The 18,843-nt window shown below is 42.0% G+C and overlaps 7 protein-coding genes across 7 annotated transcripts; 2 read left to right on the forward strand and 5 right to left on the reverse strand.

Moving 5' to 3' along the window:
* Window position 1: 1 nt before the first annotated feature.
* On the reverse strand, window positions 2-4,076 carry V1514DRAFT_311424 (P-loop containing nucleoside triphosphate hydrolase protein). The gene is made up of 3 exons (XM_066925794.1): window positions 3,871-4,076; window positions 1,909-3,801; window positions 2-1,813 (listed from the first exon to the last, which is right to left on the reverse strand). Exons 1-3 carry the CDS (start codon window positions 3,986-3,988, stop codon window positions 234-236), a joined length of 3,591 nt encoding a protein of 1,196 aa, XP_066781332.1. The 5' UTR covers window positions 3,989-4,076; the 3' UTR covers window positions 2-233.
* A 99-nt stretch (window positions 4,077-4,175) lies between these two features.
* Window positions 4,176-8,130, reverse strand: V1514DRAFT_336812 (nucleoporin Nup120/160-domain-containing protein). Its single transcript, XM_066928596.1, has 4 exons — window positions 7,377-8,130; window positions 4,995-7,273; window positions 4,617-4,929; window positions 4,176-4,560 (listed from the first exon to the last, which is right to left on the reverse strand). The coding sequence occupies exons 1-4, from the start codon at window positions 8,026-8,028 to the stop codon at window positions 4,226-4,228; spliced, it is 3,579 nt and encodes a 1,192-aa protein (XP_066781333.1). The 5' UTR covers window positions 8,029-8,130; the 3' UTR covers window positions 4,176-4,225.
* Window positions 8,131-8,891: 761 nt separating this feature from the next.
* On the forward strand, window positions 8,892-9,893 carry V1514DRAFT_285286 (uncharacterized protein; the record flags this gene model as incomplete). Its single annotated transcript, XM_066925168.1, has 1 exon — window positions 8,892-9,893. One exon carries the CDS (start codon window positions 8,892-8,894, stop codon window positions 9,891-9,893), a length of 1,002 nt encoding a protein of 333 aa, XP_066781334.1.
* A 176-nt stretch (window positions 9,894-10,069) lies between these two features.
* Window positions 10,070-12,016, forward strand: V1514DRAFT_354302 (uncharacterized protein). Its single transcript, XM_066929584.1, has 5 exons — window positions 10,070-10,151; window positions 10,206-10,249; window positions 10,313-10,517; window positions 10,620-11,514; window positions 11,590-12,016. Exons 2-5 carry the CDS (start codon window positions 10,222-10,224, stop codon window positions 11,830-11,832), a joined length of 1,371 nt encoding a protein of 456 aa, XP_066781335.1. The 5' UTR covers window positions 10,070-10,151; window positions 10,206-10,221; the 3' UTR covers window positions 11,833-12,016.
* A 1,279-nt stretch (window positions 12,017-13,295) lies between these two features.
* Window positions 13,296-15,099, reverse strand: V1514DRAFT_336824 (uncharacterized protein). The gene is made up of 2 exons (XM_066928597.1): window positions 14,867-15,099; window positions 13,296-14,796 (listed from the first exon to the last, which is right to left on the reverse strand). Exon 2 carries the CDS (start codon window positions 14,773-14,775, stop codon window positions 13,756-13,758), a length of 1,020 nt encoding a protein of 339 aa, XP_066781336.1. The 5' UTR covers window positions 14,776-14,796; window positions 14,867-15,099; the 3' UTR covers window positions 13,296-13,755.
* Window positions 15,100-15,656: 557 nt separating this feature from the next.
* Window positions 15,657-17,568, reverse strand: V1514DRAFT_369628 (uncharacterized protein). Its single transcript, XM_066929953.1, has 4 exons — window positions 17,478-17,568; window positions 17,028-17,421; window positions 16,902-16,959; window positions 15,657-16,835 (listed from the first exon to the last, which is right to left on the reverse strand). The coding sequence occupies exons 2-4, from the start codon at window positions 17,278-17,280 to the stop codon at window positions 15,845-15,847; spliced, it is 1,302 nt and encodes a 433-aa protein (XP_066781337.1). The 5' UTR covers window positions 17,281-17,421; window positions 17,478-17,568; the 3' UTR covers window positions 15,657-15,844.
* On the reverse strand, window positions 17,569-18,774 carry V1514DRAFT_354305 (uncharacterized protein). Its single transcript, XM_066929585.1, has 4 exons — window positions 18,693-18,774; window positions 18,507-18,632; window positions 18,086-18,441; window positions 17,569-18,014 (listed from the first exon to the last, which is right to left on the reverse strand). Exons 2-4 carry the CDS (start codon window positions 18,621-18,623, stop codon window positions 17,771-17,773), a joined length of 717 nt encoding a protein of 238 aa, XP_066781338.1. The 5' UTR covers window positions 18,624-18,632; window positions 18,693-18,774; the 3' UTR covers window positions 17,569-17,770.
* Between the last annotated feature and the right edge of the window lie 69 nt (window positions 18,775-18,843).

Consider the following 18,843-nt stretch of genomic DNA (forward strand, 5'->3'; position numbering starts at 1 on the left):
TGACCATATAATTGAAAAACTTATTATTTTCCTCATTCAAAAAAGCTTTAAAAAAATAAAATCAGTCTTTTTTTGATAGGGAATATGTACGTCTGTAAGGCCAATTGTTTCATATCGGTTATTAAAATTATTATTATTTTTTTTTTTTTCAGCCTTTAGTTCATAAATTCTAAATAATTTACATTTTTCAATTAATACATGCAAACATATACCATATCATACACTCATTCAAATCAACCAAACGTTCCTCCGCTCCTCGAAGCAGGCTTGCGAAGTTGTGAAATTCGCCAATCATTTGGATTAGCGAATCGATTATGTAGCGGTTGAATTCGTTCTGCTTTTTTGCGCTTCGATAGTTCTGATGGGTCGGCGACTTTGAAAAAAGTTGGTGCTGCTTCAACAAGCCATCGAGGTTCGATCGTGGTCACGCAATGCATGTATTCCTTCGACGTAAGAACAAGCGTGTGATAAATAGCGTACTCGGGATTTTTACCAAACAATGCCGATGATGGATGCATGTATACTGGTGTTCCTTCAATCAACGTGCGATATCCTTCCTGAGGATCCCTGCGGGACGCGTTCCTGAAAAAACCAGAACAAAGTGCCTTCCGCACGCGATCAGTATCCGCACCGCAACTTATGATCTTGTGTTTGTAACGTTCCATGATTGAAACCAATTGATCCCGGACTTCTTGTGCTCGTTTCATGCTTCGAGCCTGGATAAAGTTTTCAAAACACCATTGCGAACTGCGGCCGTTTTGCTTCCAAGCATTGTACACGGTTAGCATGGTTAAATGATCACCGGACGCGTCATGAAACTTTGCCTTTTTCTGATCAGCTTCCTGTTGTTTTTCCTTCGGCCGATAAAATACAGTTTGCACCGACAACATGGCCACGATGCTCAAAATTTCCTCTGATGCAGCCATATCAACTGACTGAATCAAAACTTTTGCCAACCCAGGATCCATAGGAAAATCGGCCATCTTTCTGCCTAACCTGGTTAACAATCCTTCATCATCTACTGCCGATAACGCGTACAATTCTTCCAATGCAGACAACATTGTGTTTGTAGGCGGCGGGTCCATGAAGTCAAAATGCAATAAATCATTGATGCCCATGGCTTTAAGCATCAAAATCGTATGCGAAAGATTCTGACGTTGAATTTCAGGTACCGTGCTGGGTTGCATTTCATTTTGAAACGCTGACTCGGTATAAAGCCGGTAGCATTTTCCAGGACCGGTCCTTCCTGCTCGTCCGGCTCTTTGCCGAGCTTGCGCCTGTGAAATTGGTAAAACCACAAGAGAATCCATGCCTAATTTTGGATCAAACGCATTAATTTTGACAAAACCGGGGTCGACAACATAATAAATTCCATCAATGGTAATGGAAGTTTCCGCAATGTTTGTGGCAATCACCACTTTCCGTTTTCCCTCTGGTGCAGGTTCAAAGATTCGACTCTGAACTTCACTTGGAAGCGCAGAATAAACTGGTAAAATAATTAACTCTGGGACGGATGGTCCTAGAGCTTTCATTCTTTCGAATAAGATCTCACATGAGGTATCGATCTCTTCTTGGCCAGTCAAAAATACTAAAATATCACCCGGTGGCTCTGTCAAATGAATCTGCATGACAGTTATAAGTGCAGCATCCAGATAGTCTGTTTCAGGTTCCTTAGTGAACATGACATCAACTGGATACGTCCTACCCGGAATAAACAGAATCGGGCAATTATTGAAATATGATGAAAATTTTTCAGCGTCGAGTGTCGCAGATGTCACGATTAGCCTCAAGTCTGGCCTTCGCTTAAGTGTTTCTAGCAAACTGTTAGAACTTGCCAATCCCTTTGAGCAAAAAAAAAAAAAAAAAAAAAGAGTGATGAGATAATCTCTTCACATTTTGTAAACTTACTTTTCAAAAGTGCAAATAACACGTCGGTTGCAATTGTACGCTCATGTGCCTCGTCAAGCATAATGACTGAATACTGCTTCAAATCTGGATCTAACAGAACTTGTCTCTGGAGCATGCCATCGGTCATGTACTGAATTTTCGTTTGCGGGCCGGTACAATCATCAAACCGAATCGTATATCCTACTTCTTCGCCAACCCGGCAGCCAACTTCCTCTGCAACTCGCTTTGCCACAGACGTGGCTGCAACTCGCCTTGGCTGCGTGCACACAATTTTACCCTTATCCGCAAATCCGTCCTCTGCCAGGTATTGCGTAATTTGTGTTGTCTTTCCCGAACCAGTGTCGCCGACGACGATTAGTAGCTGTTGTTCCCGAACAGCATCGATCAACTGTTGGCGGAGCTTAAATACGGGAAGCGATTGTCTTTGATCCTTGATACTTAAAGATGTAATTTTGCCAAACGAGCTGCTGTTATTGAGTGCCCTTTTCTTCCACTCAGGCATATCAGGCGCTTGCCTTTGTTTCATGGCATCTCTAATATCATCCGCAAATACTCGCTCACCAGCCTTGACCATTGGATCTTCCCATTGTTCACCAAGATTTGTAGTCTTTGCTTGTCTTTCGGCTTCCTCTTTAGCCTGTGCCTGCCTTTGCTCTCGTCTATCCTTGGCCAAAGTTGTACCAGTCATGGCCGCCCGGTATAATGAACCATCTGGTGCCTTAACGACTCGTATGGGACTTAGTTCCAAACTTTGCTTGGTCTGACCAGCTAGAAAAGGAGGTTCTTCTTCTTTTACTTCAATATCGATATCTTCCTCCGGTTCAAGATCAGCTTCGTCATTAACAGCCATCACGTCGTCGTCTATATCTGGATAGTCACCCGCAGATACCGCACCAGACGCGATCAGTTGTTTAATTTCCCATCTTTCTGGAGAGGTTAACCTTTTTTTTGCAGGCTTCTTTTGAAATGTATTATAACCTGACGATGATGAATACTCTCTCGTTGATGCTGCTTCACGCAATCGAAGATTAGGGGCCAGATCTTCACCTGTTGATTGGTCAACATCACTCATTGATAGTTCAATTTTGGACCCATCAATTCCAACCACTTTAACAAAAACTTTCTGATTGCGTGACAAGATGTCTTCTGGATGATTAACACGTGTGCCGTTTTGAATGCGAGACACGTGAACTAATCCGTCGCGACTCTGTTTGAGACCGTTAACTTGAACAAACGCACCAAAGTTTTTGAGATTAGCCACTCGGCCAATGTATATTTTATTTATTTGAGGTTCGTCGTCTAGTTCTTGTTCGCGGCCACGGTCACGGTCGCGTCGTCTGGAGCTTGAATCTTCTTCATACTTTCGCCTGTCACTGTCATATCTGCGTAAATGTCTGTCGTCCTCATCCCTGTCGTTACGATGCCTGCGCAAATCTCGATAATCATCTTCATGTCTGTCATGGCCATGCCTGCGACTACTTTCCTTCCGCCTCGATTCGCTTCTGTTATCATATCTTGAACTCCGACCATGATCGTCGCCGTAATCTAATTTTCGACTTTTGTACGTTACCGGACTTGGTGATTTGTAATTTCTGGAAGACCAAGTCGATTCTGGTTCTGGTGATGATTCGGAGTCACTAACCCTGTACTTCCTTCGTGATGGCCGGTCATGAGCAGACACCTTGATCGGCCTTGACTCGTGCTTGCTACCATTTGTGCCATCTTTCTTTTTGTATTTTGGATGCAAGGCCCGAATAAATCTGTCAATAGAATCAATCAATGATTTTGTAAATACAAATCCGGTCTTGTTAACTCGTTGTTTGAAATCTTCAAGATCGGTAGATTTTTCGTATAAGCCAACTATAGACTCTGCTAGCTCTTTATCTCGAACACCTATTATAATCAGTACGTAAATCTTTTTATTTGACTAAAAGAAAACAGTTGGAAAATATCCATTCGTACCTAGATGATTTTCTAATTCGCTAGTAATTTTGGCCACCAGCGATATTAACGTGAGCTTGTCAAGATCATCAAGAGCTCTGGATTTTTGGCTTCCATTACTAGATAAATCAAGTGACATTTTTTCTTTCTTCGTCCTATCGCCGAGATTTGACACTATGACTCTCAAATCGTTAACGATTTTGTTGGCGTATAAGTCAGGGTGCTCGTTAAACGAACTTGTAGTAACTATGGTATATACTCCAATTTTTAAAGTTTTCACGCCTGCACAACTTGGAACAGTTTTTCTTGTATGATATTTCCGGCAATTTTTTTTGACAAATTATTATTCTACATATTGTAATATACATATTAATATTTATGCAATCCCTACCAATTGTTTTTGAAGAATTGATTCCATCCTTAACACTTCTTCACCATATTCACGACGTACGTCAGATAATCGCACCAAAGTTCGCTGCGATCGGTCCTTGTGATATGAAGTTTTTGGTTTCTTAGATGGCGACGAAACGCCAGCCTCAATTGTCTTTCGGGCAAGAAACCAGGGCTCCGGCTTTTCGTCGATGCATGACAGAGTGCTCATCAAAACTACGTAGCTGTTCGAAACATCAATGTCAAACTCGTTAAAGTTATCAACCTGGGATGTCAATCCAGATCGTAGTCGCTGAATGTATTCGTATAAAGCAGAAGAAGCTAAAATTTGTCAGAATCATCTAGATAGAAACACATCACAAATCTTTAAGACTTACCATCTCTAAGATTACCATGCTCTACTCTCCAACCATATAAAATCTTATAATAATTCGGCGATGAGCGAACATCCACGGAGCTTCTGGCTTTTTGCTCCAAAATACTCTCCACCAGCCCATGAAGTTCTAAAAACGGATACTGCGCTAATCGAAAACTCTGATCATTCTCGCAAAGTTTAATCACAAATCCTTCCAAAAGTGATATCCGTATATCAGAATTTTGAATTTCAACCAATGATTGATATGCCGCGTCGTACAATGCTCCGCCTTGAGCTGCCCTATATGCCTTTGCACGTAACCTGTCAATATCGCCCTAAAAAATAGAAGTCAGCTTGAGAAGTCATTCATGATCAATATAATTTCGAGTCAAATACGAACCCCATCATTGATATCAACAGCCAACCTGGCAAATTCAGACGATTGAACAAACGCACCATTTTTAAACAACAAATCACTGACATGAATGGCATAAGCTGACACACCTAAGCCTGCAATATGTTTCTTCGAAAAAAAAGATAATGCGAGCCTGTTGACATCAGATAGCTGGGCGCCAGCAATGTTAGCCGACGCACGCGAAAAATAGAGTGACGCCTGTTCAGCATCGCCTAATGCAAGATATACTCGTCCCTTGACATAAGTAGACACGCCATCGACTGAAAGGTAAGGCGTGACTCTTTCACTCTCATAAACATATGAACCCGACAACAATGCACCTATACCACCAATCGCTGCGGAAGGACTACTGTGAATACTCCAGTATGAAATTACGTATTCAACGGCATCTCCAACACCGACAATACCACTGACCAAATCATTAGCGACAGTGCATGCTAATCCGAGCTCAAACTTTGACAATAAAAACTGCAAAATACTATCGCCAGGTCTAAATTTTTTTCCCGCAGCGACGACGGTCCTTGAGACATCAAGCTGATCAACAGTCTGTGCCAGTGCCTCGTCCTCAGTTAATAAGTTTAAATTTGATGCCAACACAGTTTCCGTGAGGATTTTCAGGAAGCTGTACGTTTTGAAAATCTGAAGAAATCTGTCATATAAAAAAATATGATCGGCACTGAATTCCTCGGAAATGTCGACTGCAAACACAACTAAAAACAATAAAATATCAACAAGGAATCCATACGTAGTGACTACTGAATCATGCACAGATGTGCTCAGAAACGTAGCCCCAATTGTCGTGAGATGACGTCGCGTGTTCAGTGACGGACGGCCGAAGGTTTGCGAAATGACATGATTAAATTCTAAATAACATAATTGCAAAACATTCTCCAGGTCTGAGATGTGATAAAGTCTTCTGTGCAAGTGGTCAATAGCTGAATCCGATATTTGGTCATTTAAAATGTTATCATAAATGGTACTCATGCGATCGCCAACTGAAAAATTGGGAGATTTCAACGCATCGTCGACCAAGGCAGAAATAAAATCTGCAACCACGGGTTGCGAAATTTGTTGCCTAAATGATCTCAATGCGTTTAGCAATGCTATATCTGGCTGGGACTTGGATTCTACATCAAGTGACCGATTCGATCCACGATCAGCTGACAATTGTGCATATTCCAATCCGACGCACGATCGCAGCGCGGAAACGGTAGAACCTCTGACTACCCAAACAATATTATTGATCGGATCCCTGGCCAAAGATAATGCTTCTTCTCCATGCTTGGACAATTCTAGACAAAGTCGTTCAAACCGAGTCCATTGCTGTTGAAGATCACGATTATACGACTCATAATCAAGTGAATCCAAGTTTCCGTAAAGTGATGCAGACAAGGATACAGATGCACTGACAGCATTTGCAACCCTGTTCACCAAGGAAAGGTTTATGTTTGTCGTTTTGGAAATTTGCTTCGCCGCATCAGACGCGGAATAGTGTTGTTCGTACACCGGCAATACAGATTCAATGATCGCTGGCGAAAATACGCCTGGCTGAAATATACTCTGTAAGTAACGTTCAGTAATGTCTTCGCTGAGTGTGTTGAAGTAGCCCGTGCTGTCGAGACGGTCCATTGAATTCAAACCCACCGACCGCCAGTGCTGAGCAGAATTATTACCCGAAACAGTTAAAATATCAAACAGGGCATGAACACGAGAACTTTTATTACTTTTCCATAACACGAAAAGATCCAATCCGTTTCTGGCTTGTACTAACTCAAAATCTGTAATCATCCAAATCGCATTATCGTCCGGAGCAACTGGTCTAATTGAAGTCTGTAACAAGTCCACCAACTCGGCTGCAAACCCATCCGATCTATCGATAGCCAGTTTCCATATTCTGAATTGACCATCACCCAGTGGACAATATGTTGCGATATAAACCAAATCATCAACCTGAGCGGTCGATATTAACGTTGAAGGCTCAAGTTCAAGTAATACTTTCTTATTATTGGGAAGTAATGCACGTTCCTGATCACTAGAAATATCGTATGCATTTATCGACGTTAAACTGTCAAGCGACCATAACTTGAGGCAACTGCTAATTGAAGCAGTAATTAAAAGAGGTAAATTTGGAATAGCAGCCATTGAGACCACAAGGTTAGTAGACACGGAGGGATGACCTTTAACTTTGTCACTTGACCCCCAAAGAAACATGCCACGAAGAGAAGCCAGGTAGCTTCCATCACTGAATATTCGCTCAGTATAATCTATATATTATGTATGTTAGAAAAAAGACTAATAATAAATTCACTGCACCATCCAGTGAATACAGAAATAATTTATTTCCCCCCTCCCCCTCCCCCCCCTTACCATTTGAAAGAGGATGAGACCGGTCAAGCCGTATTAGTCCGCCATCAAGTAAAGCAAACACAAGAGACCCGCCGGTCAAAGCAGTCATGAAATGAGGAGGCCGAAGATTAAAGTGTGCAGGCTCGTGAACATGACACCATTCAGTAGTCGGCCGGCGAATCCATTCGCCAGTAAAAGTCTTGTTATTTAAAGCGAATGTGTACAACGCCAGGGATTCTGTGAGAACGTCGATGGTTAAGAGGTCATCATGTTCGCTGATAACAACGCCGGCATGCTTTATCGGGGTGGAAAAACTAATTCGAACTCTTTGCAATTTTATTGGTGATGATTGCAAATGCTCATCCAAAATGGTTGAATCGACCGGTAACAAGTCTAACACGGTGTTGTTTTCCAACACGCGCCAAAGAATCGATCGCGGGAACACGGATTTGGAGTTGCAATAAAAAATCGAACTCTGACTAGCCACGAAGCGCCGTGAATAAATCTCTTCAACATCATCATTGATTTGCGGACGTTGATATCGTGATGATGGTACCGGAGGGTATTCATTCTCAATCTCTGGCGCAACCAGTTCGATCACTGGATATTCCAGGGACGACGAATCGACTCGTATGCTGGCCTCCTTCAGATACTTGGACGGATCCCGAGGCATAGATTCCGTAAAATTGTCTTTATTCAATTTTTTTGACCACAAAAGAATATTTTCTTTGATTCAGAATTCATTCTTCCAATTCCAGTTCAAATTTGTTTATATATAAAATTAAGGTTTTTTGGTCACTAAGCACCGCGCCGCAACGACTTGCCGGTCGGTCAAACAAGACGCAAGACGGACTGGCATTCAGATATATCTAGGCTAAACGGCCGCAATTGATTCATAGTCGTTGTGTCTTGGTTTATACGTTGGTAAAGATGATTGTGGATATGATTTTATGGGACTCGAGTAGTGGTGTAATGGCAAGGGACCATGGAAGACCCAATTTTCTGCGATTTCAATTTCATCATCAAGCTAAAACGACAACGACACAGAGCGAGTAAGACCATAATGAATATGTAACACGAAAGATTAATTGACAGTTCTTGTTTATATGCCATATTGACTGATACCCGTTTAACTAATAAAAAACTAGTTATTTTTTTATTTTACTTTCTAGAAGACTGATGAGTGTCGTACTACGATTGTTATCCTTTCATGACCTTGGGGATTCAACAAGCTTTTTCTTGTTTGTTTAAAGTACAATCAATATAATAAGAATTTAATCTTAACTGATTTTTATTCGCACGTGATTTTTTTTTTTTCTTTTGGAGAAACGTGCCAGATTTACATTACAAATGTAGTCCAAATTGGCAATGATCAGATCATAGCCTGTCAAACTTGGAAATGATCAAGGGCGGTTCAGTTCATTGTCTATTATATCGGGACGGGTATAAAAGTGCCAAGTTATGCAGGGCAAGCAGGTTTCGAACTATCATTTGAATAATCATTTTGTTATGGCCTCGTCGTCTTTGCCCAAAACCATGCGTGCGATCGTGCAACGCAGTGCAAGCTCAACAGATTTAACATTAATCACAACCCATCCGGTTCCAATCCCGATATCAAACTCAACCGAACACTTGATCCGTGTGCAAACTTGTGGCCTGTGTGCTGGCGAGCTACTATGGCCTAAAAATTTTCCTCCTCCGAAGCCGCGCGAGTTGATTCCATGCCCGGACATTGCCGGTACAATCGTTTCGGCCCCCCAAGGATCGCCATTTCGTGTAGGCGACGAGGTATATGCGCGTACTAATTACAATCGACCTGGAAATGCGCGTGAATATACAATCGGTGTGACAGATGAGATTGCGTTGCGGCCGAAAGGCTTAAGCTGGGCTGAAATTGCATCTATTCCAGTTTCAGCCGAAACAGCATGGCAAGCCCTTTTCATTCACGCTGGCATTGTCGCCAGTGACAATGATATTGATATTGCAGCTGCACAAAAATTGTGGAAGGGAAAGCGGGTTCTTGTCACTGCCGCTTCTGGGGGAGTCGGAATTTGGGTCACGCAGTTGTTGGCTCGTCTGCTCGGTGCAACCGTGATCGGCACGTGTGGTACCAATAATATTTCGCTAGTGCGATCCCTGGGTGCCGATGAAGTCCTAGACTATCATAAGACGGATTTAAAAAAATGGGGCGCCTTAGCGGCAAACAAGGTGGACGTTGTGATTGACTGTATTGGCAAAAAGTCACTAGCAGATTCTTGGTGGACCATTCGTGATGGCGGGGTAGTCCTCAGCATCTTTCAACCACCAAGGCAAGCTTGTCCTGACGGCTACAAAGGCAAGGGGGTGAGAGATGTTTTCTTTGTGATGTCACCTAACAAGAAGCATTTGGAGATGATTACAAAGTTGGTGGAGCAGGGGATCTGTCGACCTATGGTTGATTCGATTTGGCCGCTTGAACAGTTTAAGGAGGCGTTTACACGGCTAGATAATGGTCATGCAAGAGGAAAGATCATCTTGAGTTTGACATTGAATCAGTAGGCGTATATTTATTTGTTTTAGTTGTATTGTGCTCGTTAAAACAATGCCTCCCTAGTTAAAAGGTGAAATCTGAAAACGTAAGCGCTTATGTAACGTGCCTAGTTGTTTGAAACGCCGCTGAGCAATTAAGGTTAACCGCCGTCGGAGCGCGTTCCTGAAGCAAGTAACGATGGAGAACAACATAAATATCTCGAGCTCCCCGCCTCGGATCTTTGGGATCAATTTTTTTTTTCTGTTTTCTAAATTTTCTATTAATTGGCATGTGAACTACGTTTTTATGTGTTGAAATGACATGTTGCTAACATGCAATAGACCTCACTCGCGCAAAATGTCTTCTTCATCACCAGTACCTTCCCGTATGTTGATAATCTAACTTATTTTTTTTCTTCTGCAGACTTGCTAACATTTACGTGTTAAAGCCGTTGGTGTTTACTTAACATCAGATCCGACCTCGTTTGCTTTGACTTCTGCCACTGCTCGGTGGCCAGTCATCATCACCGGTGTGATCGATGACATCCACCGCACCGCACTTGAATCCGAAGGCGAGAAAGTCACCGAGGCCAAGGAATTGATCGAAAAGATTGGTGCCGTGAAGCATGAAATTGAACATGATCGTCAACTTGTGTAAGTCAAATAAATTACGACGAGCCTGAATCAGATGGCTCATTCATTCATTCATTCATTCATCCACTTTTTATTTTGACTGACATGGGAAATTTTCATAAGCCCACTTGAAGATGACGGCCTTGATGACATTGCATTGTACAATGCCGAGCTGGAACGACAGGGACCGATGACCTGGTTAAATGCTCCATGGTTATACTCCGAATGCTACCTGTACAGAAAGCTTTATAGCTTTACCGTGACCACCAAGCATTGGAAAGATTATGATTTTTTCGGACGTCAGAAGCTAGATGCATTCCAGTCATCTGAAGTTGCGGTCGCCGAACTTGCCTTAAGATACAAGGCCTTATCTGGGCAATTGCACGAAAACATTACTCAGGAACAATTAAAGTTGTTGTTTCGGGAATTTATTGACATTTCATTATGGGGAAACGCCACCGATTTGTCGTTACTGACGAATTTGTCGCTTGATCAGCTGCAGAGCCTGCAAGGCGAGAAGGCTCGCAAGGAGTCAGAGAAGAACATTCTTGTCAACGACGTTGATAAGGCTTGGCAAGCCATTTCTGGCACCAAAGATGGCCGGGTCGACATTGTCTTGGACAATGCTGGGTTTGAATTTTATGCCGACATTTTGTTTGCACTGTTTTTGTTGGATTCTGACCTTACTGAAACCGTGATTTTTCATCCCAAGTCTTTGCCTTGGTTCGTGTCAGACGTTTTGCCGATTGATTTGTCCGTGCTGATTAACGCACTTGGTTCGTCTACGTTCTTCACCTCACACAGAAATGAGATTGACTACTTGCATGGCAAACTTGTCAAGTATAACGAGGAAGGTCGGATCTTGATTCGCACTTCACCATTCTGGACTACTTCTCTTGCGTTCTGGGAGATTCGTGAAAACGGATTAGGAGGAGGTCACGCAGTGTGGCAAGATTTGAAGAACTCCAAGACTGTCATTTTCAAGGGTGACCTGAACTACCGCAAGTTGACATACGATGTAAGGTTTTTGTTGTTTCTGTTTTATTATTTTTTTTTTTTTTTTTTTTACTTTTGGGCTGACTATGATTTTTAGGCTGAATGGCCTCGTTCAACATCATTCAAAGAAGCAATTGGTCCATTGGCAACTAGCGGTGTGAAAGTGTTCTCATTGCGAACTTGCAAAGCCGACGTTGTGGTTGGCTTACCCGATGGTAAGGACGTCGAGTTGGAAAAGGAATGGGAGGCAAAAACTGCCGCCAGTGGCAAGCCGCAGACTGGCAAGGGATGGGCTTGGAGTGGCAAATGGGCCGTCATGCCATTCTCTACCGGTCAGTAAATTTTATTTTAAAACAAATTCGATCATTTTTGAAGATAGCGGATGAGAAGGTTTTATTTCGTTTTGTTTTGTTTTACTTTCTTTTTTTTTTTTGGGTACTATACAATACATGTTTCCGTATTTTTGGTTTGTACGATTGGTTGCGGTATAGAAATGTATCAAATATAAAAATGTGAAACCCGAAACGTGAAACGATTCATAATTGATTAACAAGCAAGCCTCTTCTGGTACGTACTACCAGTTATATTGTTAATTTTTTCTTTTCTTAAACGACTCAGGAAATCCCCTTGTTATCAGTCATTAAAAAAAAAATTTTAAACCACTTCTTTATGCCAAAAACGTAGTTTATATTTTTTTTTTAAAAATTCCGTATAAGGATGACTATACGTTACAATAGTTGGAGAATCATCATTGCCGGTTGCGAAAAAAAAAAAAAAATAAAAAATAATACCACGTACAGGAAGCGTTCTGACAATTTTTTTTGTAATAACTGGGTATATATATGTATTAAATTCACATACATGCGTAAGTTTTGTTAAAGCTATACAAATAAAATAGATGGATTCACAAAATTGGCTGTCAAACCCTCAACAAGATGTAAGTAAAAGTAATATGACGACGTTTCATGAAATTGATAACGTTTTTTTCTTTTTTTATTTAAAAAATTCAAATCTGTGTACTTATTAGAAATGTCTATGAAAGAGCGTACACCTTATATATACACCGTAGATCGTGTGGTTTTTTTTCTTTTTGATTGCCAAATAAAAAAATAAAAAGCCAGTAATACCGGATGGCAAAACAAAAAAAAAAAAAAAAAAAGCGCGGGTATTCATTCACTTTCGTAACCGCAGTTCCCGAGATGGAAAAGCAATTAAGGGTTAGGCGAGTGCAAGTTTCAGGTTTCGTACAAGCCCCTTTTCTGTTATATAACACAAAAAAAACAGTACAACTAAATTGAACTGTGAGGTATGTCCTGTTCGACAAAAAAAAATTTTAACCTAGGACTAAATATGCTATATGTACGAAATTATATTTTTTTATGTGCGCAGAGGTTGAGACCACACTTCAAGAAGCTTTAAAAATTGATAAACAACCAAAACACGTAGTATAGAAGTTCACAGTTAAAAGTATATATTACATAATAAATATACCAATGCGTGGCAAGATTCACAATTCACAATTTGCGTCACTATCTGATCACGAAATGAAATTTGCCTTGTAAGGGTTACAGTAATATCGCAATCAAGGTTTTGGCAACAACCGGATCACATAATTTGTACCCAATACCGTGTGATCTAAGCTGGCAAAAAAGATAATCCGAAACGACCGACGTAATGTACCACACGTGGAATGCACAGCAATTTACAATTTACATCCGAGGAGAGGCTTATGTCTGGATAATTTTAATTAAATGTAATTTCCCAGAAACCACGCTCGTAGCTCATGTTCATGCTTTCTCCTAGTTGGATTTTTTTTTTTTTTTTAATTTCCTTATTGGAATGACGTAGTTCGCTAATTGTATACACACCGTTAAACAAGTACCGATGCTGTATTGAATGTTTGTCCTTGTCAATTTAACGCGAATGATGGATGATCTCAAGATAAGGCGAACATGATACCTTTTTACATGGATCACACTTACCCAGAAAAACGCACATAAAAAAATGCCCAGACAAAATGAATTTTTTGCAGGGTTCGCAAATAAATTAAACAAATTATTTTTTTATACGCATACAACATTGTGTGGTCTTGTGCAAATTGAAGCGGTCGGTTGTTGTTGTGTACCCAAAATATAATATAATTTCTATAATCTATAATAACAATTCCCTGTCTATCTCATAATAATAAAAAAAAAAAGAACCCCAATGTGTATATATAAAAAAAACCGCAAACCCATAAAAAACCAAGCTAAATAAACTCCATTTAATTTTCAACCAAACCCACAATGCTGTTGAAATCACCCATAACAATGACGATCTCTCCGTTTTTCAAATCCGCGACTTGATCTTTTTGGCCAACCTTTCGCAACGATGACAAAGCAATGCCATGGTTTCGTGATTGCCGTGCCAACTCATGACCACGGTATAATCTTGATTGACCTATGCAAACCCATTCCCTGCCAGCGGCAGCACGTAAGACTTCCAATTCATCAGCATCATCATCCACGGAGCCAATGTTAGCCCAGGGGGTCATGATGTCACGGTACAAGACTTTCGCGTCCTTGGTCTCCTTTTGGTAGTCATTGCCAATGGCACCGCCAGGGTGCCAACGACCAAAGTTCTTCTTGCGCTGTTCTTGTTCTTGAGTAATGATTTCAGCCAGTGTAATGCATACTGCGTCACCAACGGCTAAGCAGGCGGTCGTGGTAGTCGTGGGAGCGGGGACACCGTAGAGTTCCTTTTCGGTCAAGGTCTTGGGGACATGTGCCGACAACACTGCAGCCGAGGACTTGGCCAGTGGTGCTTCGGGGTTACAGGTCAGGCATATCCGTGGCAAACCAGCTGGCACATGTGGCAACAACGTGTTAAGTTCTGGCGTGTTGCCAGAAGCGGAGATCATTATGAGCACGTCGGCCGGGCGCAACACGCCAAGATCGCCATGCAGAGCATCTGAAGGGTGCAGAGTGGCGGCATGAATGCCGAGCGAGTTCATGGTGGCCACAAGCTTGTCAGCAATCTTGTAGGACTTGCCCATGCCGGTGATAACAATTTTGCCACCTGAAAGCTGGGAATTGTGCATGTGCTGGATGGCAGAGATGTAGTTCTTTTGGGTGAAGTCGTCCTTGGCATACAGCTCTGTCAAGTGGGTCAGAGCCATTGACTGCGACCGCAGAATGGTCGAAGCCGTGTTCATGATGGAGGCTGGTGATGACTCAGCTGGCGGAGTGATGGGCGACTTGTTGGAGATGGAAGGATTTTGGTGGAGGCAAGTATCGCAACGCATGATGATTTAAGTGAGCCGAGACTGCAAGAGAATTGTAAGTTAGTTGACTGCTCATCGAATTGCAAGTAATCATCATAGTACTAGTACGCACAATTGAAGCGGTGTATATGCTGAGTTATGGACAGGAAGTAGAAGTTAACTAACTAGGTAAGATACTTCTTATCGGGATGATGAAGATTGAGAGAAGAAAACCGGCTGGAAGGGGCGACAAGGGCCAGTATATATAGACAAAGTGGATGAGTACTTTTGGATATTTGCCTTTCGCGAAAGATTGAAAGTTTTGTTTCGTAAAGTGAGCGTCGAGTGATCTGCCTTGGGGTACAGTTTCTCGTAATTGTCGATTAAGATGAGCATGAGAAGATTACGAGTAAGTACTACTTGTGCAGGGTAAGGTGACAGACAAATGTACGGTGTGAGCCGGCGCGGATCCGGGTTGGCACTTACGCGGTTACAGTTGCGCACTAACTGCGCCACGGGTCAGCCGCGTGTTTCAGCGACCCGCGGTCTGACCCGAAACGCTGTGCGAGTACTTGTTTGATTTATGCTGCGGTATACTGCTGATCTTTGTAGTTGTATTAATAATTTCTACATATTCTTAGTATATATCGTTGTTTTATTTGCATTATAGATCAAAAAATGCTAGGTAGTGGGTGTTGTTGCTGCCGAGCAGTTATTGGTACTTGCATGTTGCCCAACTAGTACGTGAGCTGTCAGCGGCACATACGTGACTAAACATGCGTGGCAAAAGGGGCAAGTCACGAATCACAAAACACTGACATCATGACAATCACAAATTTGCCCCTTGCGTGAAGTTGGTTAGTTAGCTTTGGTGCAATTGCCCCTTGTTCATTTACCTCAATTTCCGACAACAAATCAACTAACTACGTTATCTTGTATTATCATGTATGTACATGGCATCACCATTAGCCAAATCCTCAATTATAGCCACAACCTCACCACCCGCCGCCGCCGTCAACAAAAATATTAAATCGAATATAATTTTTAAAAAAAAATATATATATATATTATAGAAAGAAATAAATATAAATAAATATACATGCCATCAATATCAACCCCACATCCAGTCAATAAATTCGCATGTCCATCCGCCCCAGAACCAGACCCGAATAAAGGATCCCAAAAACGACGGCCAGATATGGTCAAAGACTCCGGCACAGCCATATCCTTCACTTTCAACTCCTTCACCCCATTCCAGCGTGTGTCGAACACGACAGGTGCCTAGAAAATTGTACCATTTGGGTTCTTGGCAGATTGTTTTTCTATCCAGATGCTTAAATAACGGGCCAGTCGGTCCGTCAATATATCGCCATTCAAACGGATGGTAATGTTGTCGCGGGTCTTCAGGGTCCAGCTTTTCATCCCCCCACCGGCCCGGGAAGTACAACCATTCTGCATCCGCCTCGGTTGACTGACCCTCACCATACACAACTTCGCCATCGTACGTGAAGGCAAAATAATTCTGGGCCGGGTCCCAGAGCGGACCCCGATCAGTGAAATCACTAAGCATGCGAAACGGCAGGTCGTGCGAATGTTGGCCGGCCGATCCATAGTTTGCATGCGTGCCTCTTGCAGAGAAAATTACCGGTCGGTCTGGCGCAGTCTTGAGCTTTTCCAATGCTTTGTAAGTAAACCCACTACCGCCCCCATGAGCTGACATCCAAAGTGAATGTGGTTGGCCGTTATGGAATCGCAAGATCGAATGTTCCCAATCGCCAATGTGATTGCCGTACGGACCTCCACCCATGACGAACGGTCCCAAATTAAACGAATAAAAATAAAACCAAAACGAATCAACCCATCCGTCACCTTTGTCAAATACGATCAATACTGCTGGTGCCGGATTCAGCCCAGTTTCTATCGATGGTCGGTTGCCGATTCCGGTGACCCAATCCGGGTCGACATCAAAATCAGAATCTGACGTCAGGTAAATGTCCGCATCTCGAGGAAGTCGTCCAACGTCACGCATTGTCATTGGCAATTTAATGTTAAGCCGGTCAGTAATATTTTCACTGTTGAGAACAGGATACATGTGACTGACACTGTTTATAATCTTCGTTAGTTTCTAAGAAACCAGGCCATTAGGCAACAAACACTTGGGTACGTACAAATCTCGGACATCACATGGTAGGTATACTTCTTCAGAATATAAGTGTACGACAGGAGCTAGAAAAATAATTAGTCTCATTAAAACATACCGTAGTGCCACTTTTTAACTAAATGAATTCGCATACCGTATTTGATCACGTAATCTGGAATCTGACCTGGCTTGATTGACCAGTCTTCTGGCTCGTCCTTAGCGAACATTTTGAATGGCACCATGGTTGGGAATGCATGTGCAATAGAAGCAACTGATAATACAAGCAAGGCTATGAATGGAATTGAAGATAACCATGTATTCTGATAATGATGACCAGGCTGCCACTGCTGTCGCTTATATCGCCCTTGTGTGGCAGAAAGCGACTGAGCTGTGCTTAAACGACTCATAATAGCAAATAAAGTCCAGAAATTGATAATAATCCCAGATAATTACTTAAACAAATGAAAACAATTTTTTTGAGTGTCAGGCGGCGGCAATTGCCATTGAGTAATGACAAAATTGGACAAGATTGCAATCTGTGATAATTACTATGGTACGTCAAATGTAAGTCAATAAATATAATGTACAACAGGCTCAAACATACCAAAAATCACTAGTTAGATTCAGTTCGAATTAGGCGAAAACTAAATTTGATTTAAAAAGTTGACATTAACAACGTACGTAAGACGTTCTACAATCTCGATGCGGGAAACGCAACCAAAGAAAACCGGCATGTCTTTCGCGGTGCGCGACATGTTATGGCATATATGCAGCAACACTAGGGCTATGCGGCGGACAATTGAGCCGCGAGAACTGGGGCTGAAATTCATGACAAAACAACCATAAATAAAAACAATTAATTCAACATACACATAGTTATATATATAAATATATACATTACTTTTTTCTGCTATATAACAATGAAATCAGATTGCGCACCTTGTTTACGTCCCTAAAAGTTAAACTTATGCGTGTGTTTTCTCGAGGCAACGAACCATGGTTGAATGTAATCTTGTCCTTGACTGTCTGACTGATGGACGACCAATTGGCCACTGACTCCGGTGTCAAGTTATTATCAGTTTTAATGTCACGAATGCCATGTAAAAACTCGTTATACACTTTTTCCGTAGTGATGAGCAGACTGCAAGATCGCGTCAGTAAAAGTAAAACAAAAAAAATGGTTCCATACAAAAATTTTTCTATGGCACATACCTTCTTGGCTCTTGAAGAATCCGGTGCGATAATTGCCGTGTCGACTTGTCAATGACTTCAAGTACTATTTGACTGCGGAGACTGACGGTAGCAACGAGCGGGTAGTATGCGTCGCCATCCTCATGAGGCATGATTCCCTGGCCCGGCTCATACTCGTTGATGAGGCAATGATTGGCCGTCTTGTGCGGACTTTCAGCCCATATACCGAGTTCAGTCAGCTTTCTCGTGCAAGTGTCAGCCAGCCACGACGGTAATGGCTCATTTGTGGGCAAAACGCCGCTGATTAGCTGCGTCGGATACGCCTGCAGTCTTCTGTGGGATAACGTGGTCCATTTGGGTGCTGGCGCGGTAAGAACCTTTCAAACACAAACAGGGTTGTTAGCATAAATGTGACTCTGTAAATACCGTAAAAATATTATACCTTGTCGAGAATAAATTGCTCTTCTTCCGGAGTGATGAAGTCAGCAATGTAGTAGGCCCGCTCCGGTAGACTCCTCAGGCGATATTGCTCAATGTCAATCTCCGTGACAAAACCCATGTGAATTGACTGCAGTCATTAGTTAATTACACCTGAAAAAACTATAATTACTACCGGGTATACACTTACATGATTATAATAAACTATCCAGGCAGATGTTATATTTAGGACGATGATATAGTTGTTATATAACCCATATTCATCACGTGACCCGAAGGTGGACAAAAATATAATTTGTGGAAATTTGGAAACAAGTGCGGCGGCGTCTTGGTCAGGCGAA

The sequence above is a fragment of the Lipomyces japonicus genome, assembly GCF_038497905.1.
Source record: "Lipomyces japonicus strain CBS 7319 unplaced genomic scaffold V1514scaffold_53, whole genome shotgun sequence".
Taxonomy (NCBI): domain Eukaryota; kingdom Fungi; phylum Ascomycota; class Lipomycetes; order Lipomycetales; family Lipomycetaceae; genus Lipomyces; species Lipomyces japonicus.

Excerpts from the sequence above, each read along its gene's own strand:
- V1514DRAFT_311424 (XM_066925794.1), bottom strand. The coding sequence starts at position 3,988 with ATGTCACTTGATTTATCTAGTAATGGAAGCCAAAAATCCAGAGCTCTT. Across the intron at positions 3,802-3,870 it reads CGAATTAGAAAATCATCTAG|GTGTTCGAGATAAAGAGCTA; the intron begins GTACGAATGGAT and ends TGATTATAATAG. Across the intron at positions 1,814-1,908 it reads GTTATTTGCACTTTTGAAAA|AAACACTTAAGCGAAGGCCA; the intron begins GTAAGTTTACAA and ends ACAGTTTGCTAG.
- V1514DRAFT_336812 (XM_066928596.1), bottom strand. The coding sequence starts at position 8,028 with ATGCCTCGGGATCCGTCCAAGTATCTGAAGGAGGCCAGCATACGAGTC. Across the intron at positions 7,274-7,376 it reads GTCTCATCCTCTTTCAAATG|ATTATACTGAGCGAATATTC; the intron begins GTAAGGGGGGGG and ends CATAATATATAG. Across the intron at positions 4,930-4,994 it reads CTGTTGATATCAATGATGGG|GGCGATATTGACAGGTTACG; the intron begins GTTCGTATTTGA and ends TCTATTTTTTAG.
- V1514DRAFT_354302 (XM_066929584.1), top strand. The coding sequence starts at position 10,222 with ATGTCTTCTTCATCACCAGTACCTTCCC. Across the intron at positions 10,250-10,312 it reads TTCATCACCAGTACCTTCCC|CCGTTGGTGTTTACTTAACA; the intron begins GTATGTTGATAA and ends TACGTGTTAAAG. Across the intron at positions 11,515-11,589 it reads ACCGCAAGTTGACATACGAT|GCTGAATGGCCTCGTTCAAC; the intron begins GTAAGGTTTTTG and ends TATGATTTTTAG.
- V1514DRAFT_336824 (XM_066928597.1), bottom strand. The coding sequence starts at position 14,775 with ATGCGTTGCGATACTTGCCTCCACCAAAATCCTTCCATCTCCAACAAG.
- V1514DRAFT_369628 (XM_066929953.1), bottom strand. The coding sequence starts at position 17,280 with ATGAGTCGTTTAAGCACAGCTCAGTCGCTTTCTGCCACACAAGGGCGA. Across the intron at positions 16,960-17,027 it reads AGATTACGTGATCAAATACG|CTCCTGTCGTACACTTATAT; the intron begins GTATGCGAATTC and ends TTATTTTTCTAG. Across the intron at positions 16,836-16,901 it reads CCATGTGATGTCCGAGATTT|TGTCAGTCACATGTATCCTG; the intron begins GTACGTACCCAA and ends GATTATAAACAG.
- V1514DRAFT_354305 (XM_066929585.1), bottom strand. The coding sequence starts at position 18,623 with ATGGGTTTTGTCACGGAGATTGACATTGAGCAATATCGCCTGAGGAGT. Across the intron at positions 18,442-18,506 it reads AGCAATTTATTCTCGACAAG|GTTCTTACCGCGCCAGCACC; the intron begins GTATAATATTTT and ends TGTGTTTGAAAG. Across the intron at positions 18,015-18,085 it reads ATTCTTCAAGAGCCAAGAAG|TCTGCTCATCACTACGGAAA; the intron begins GTATGTGCCATA and ends GCGATCTTGCAG.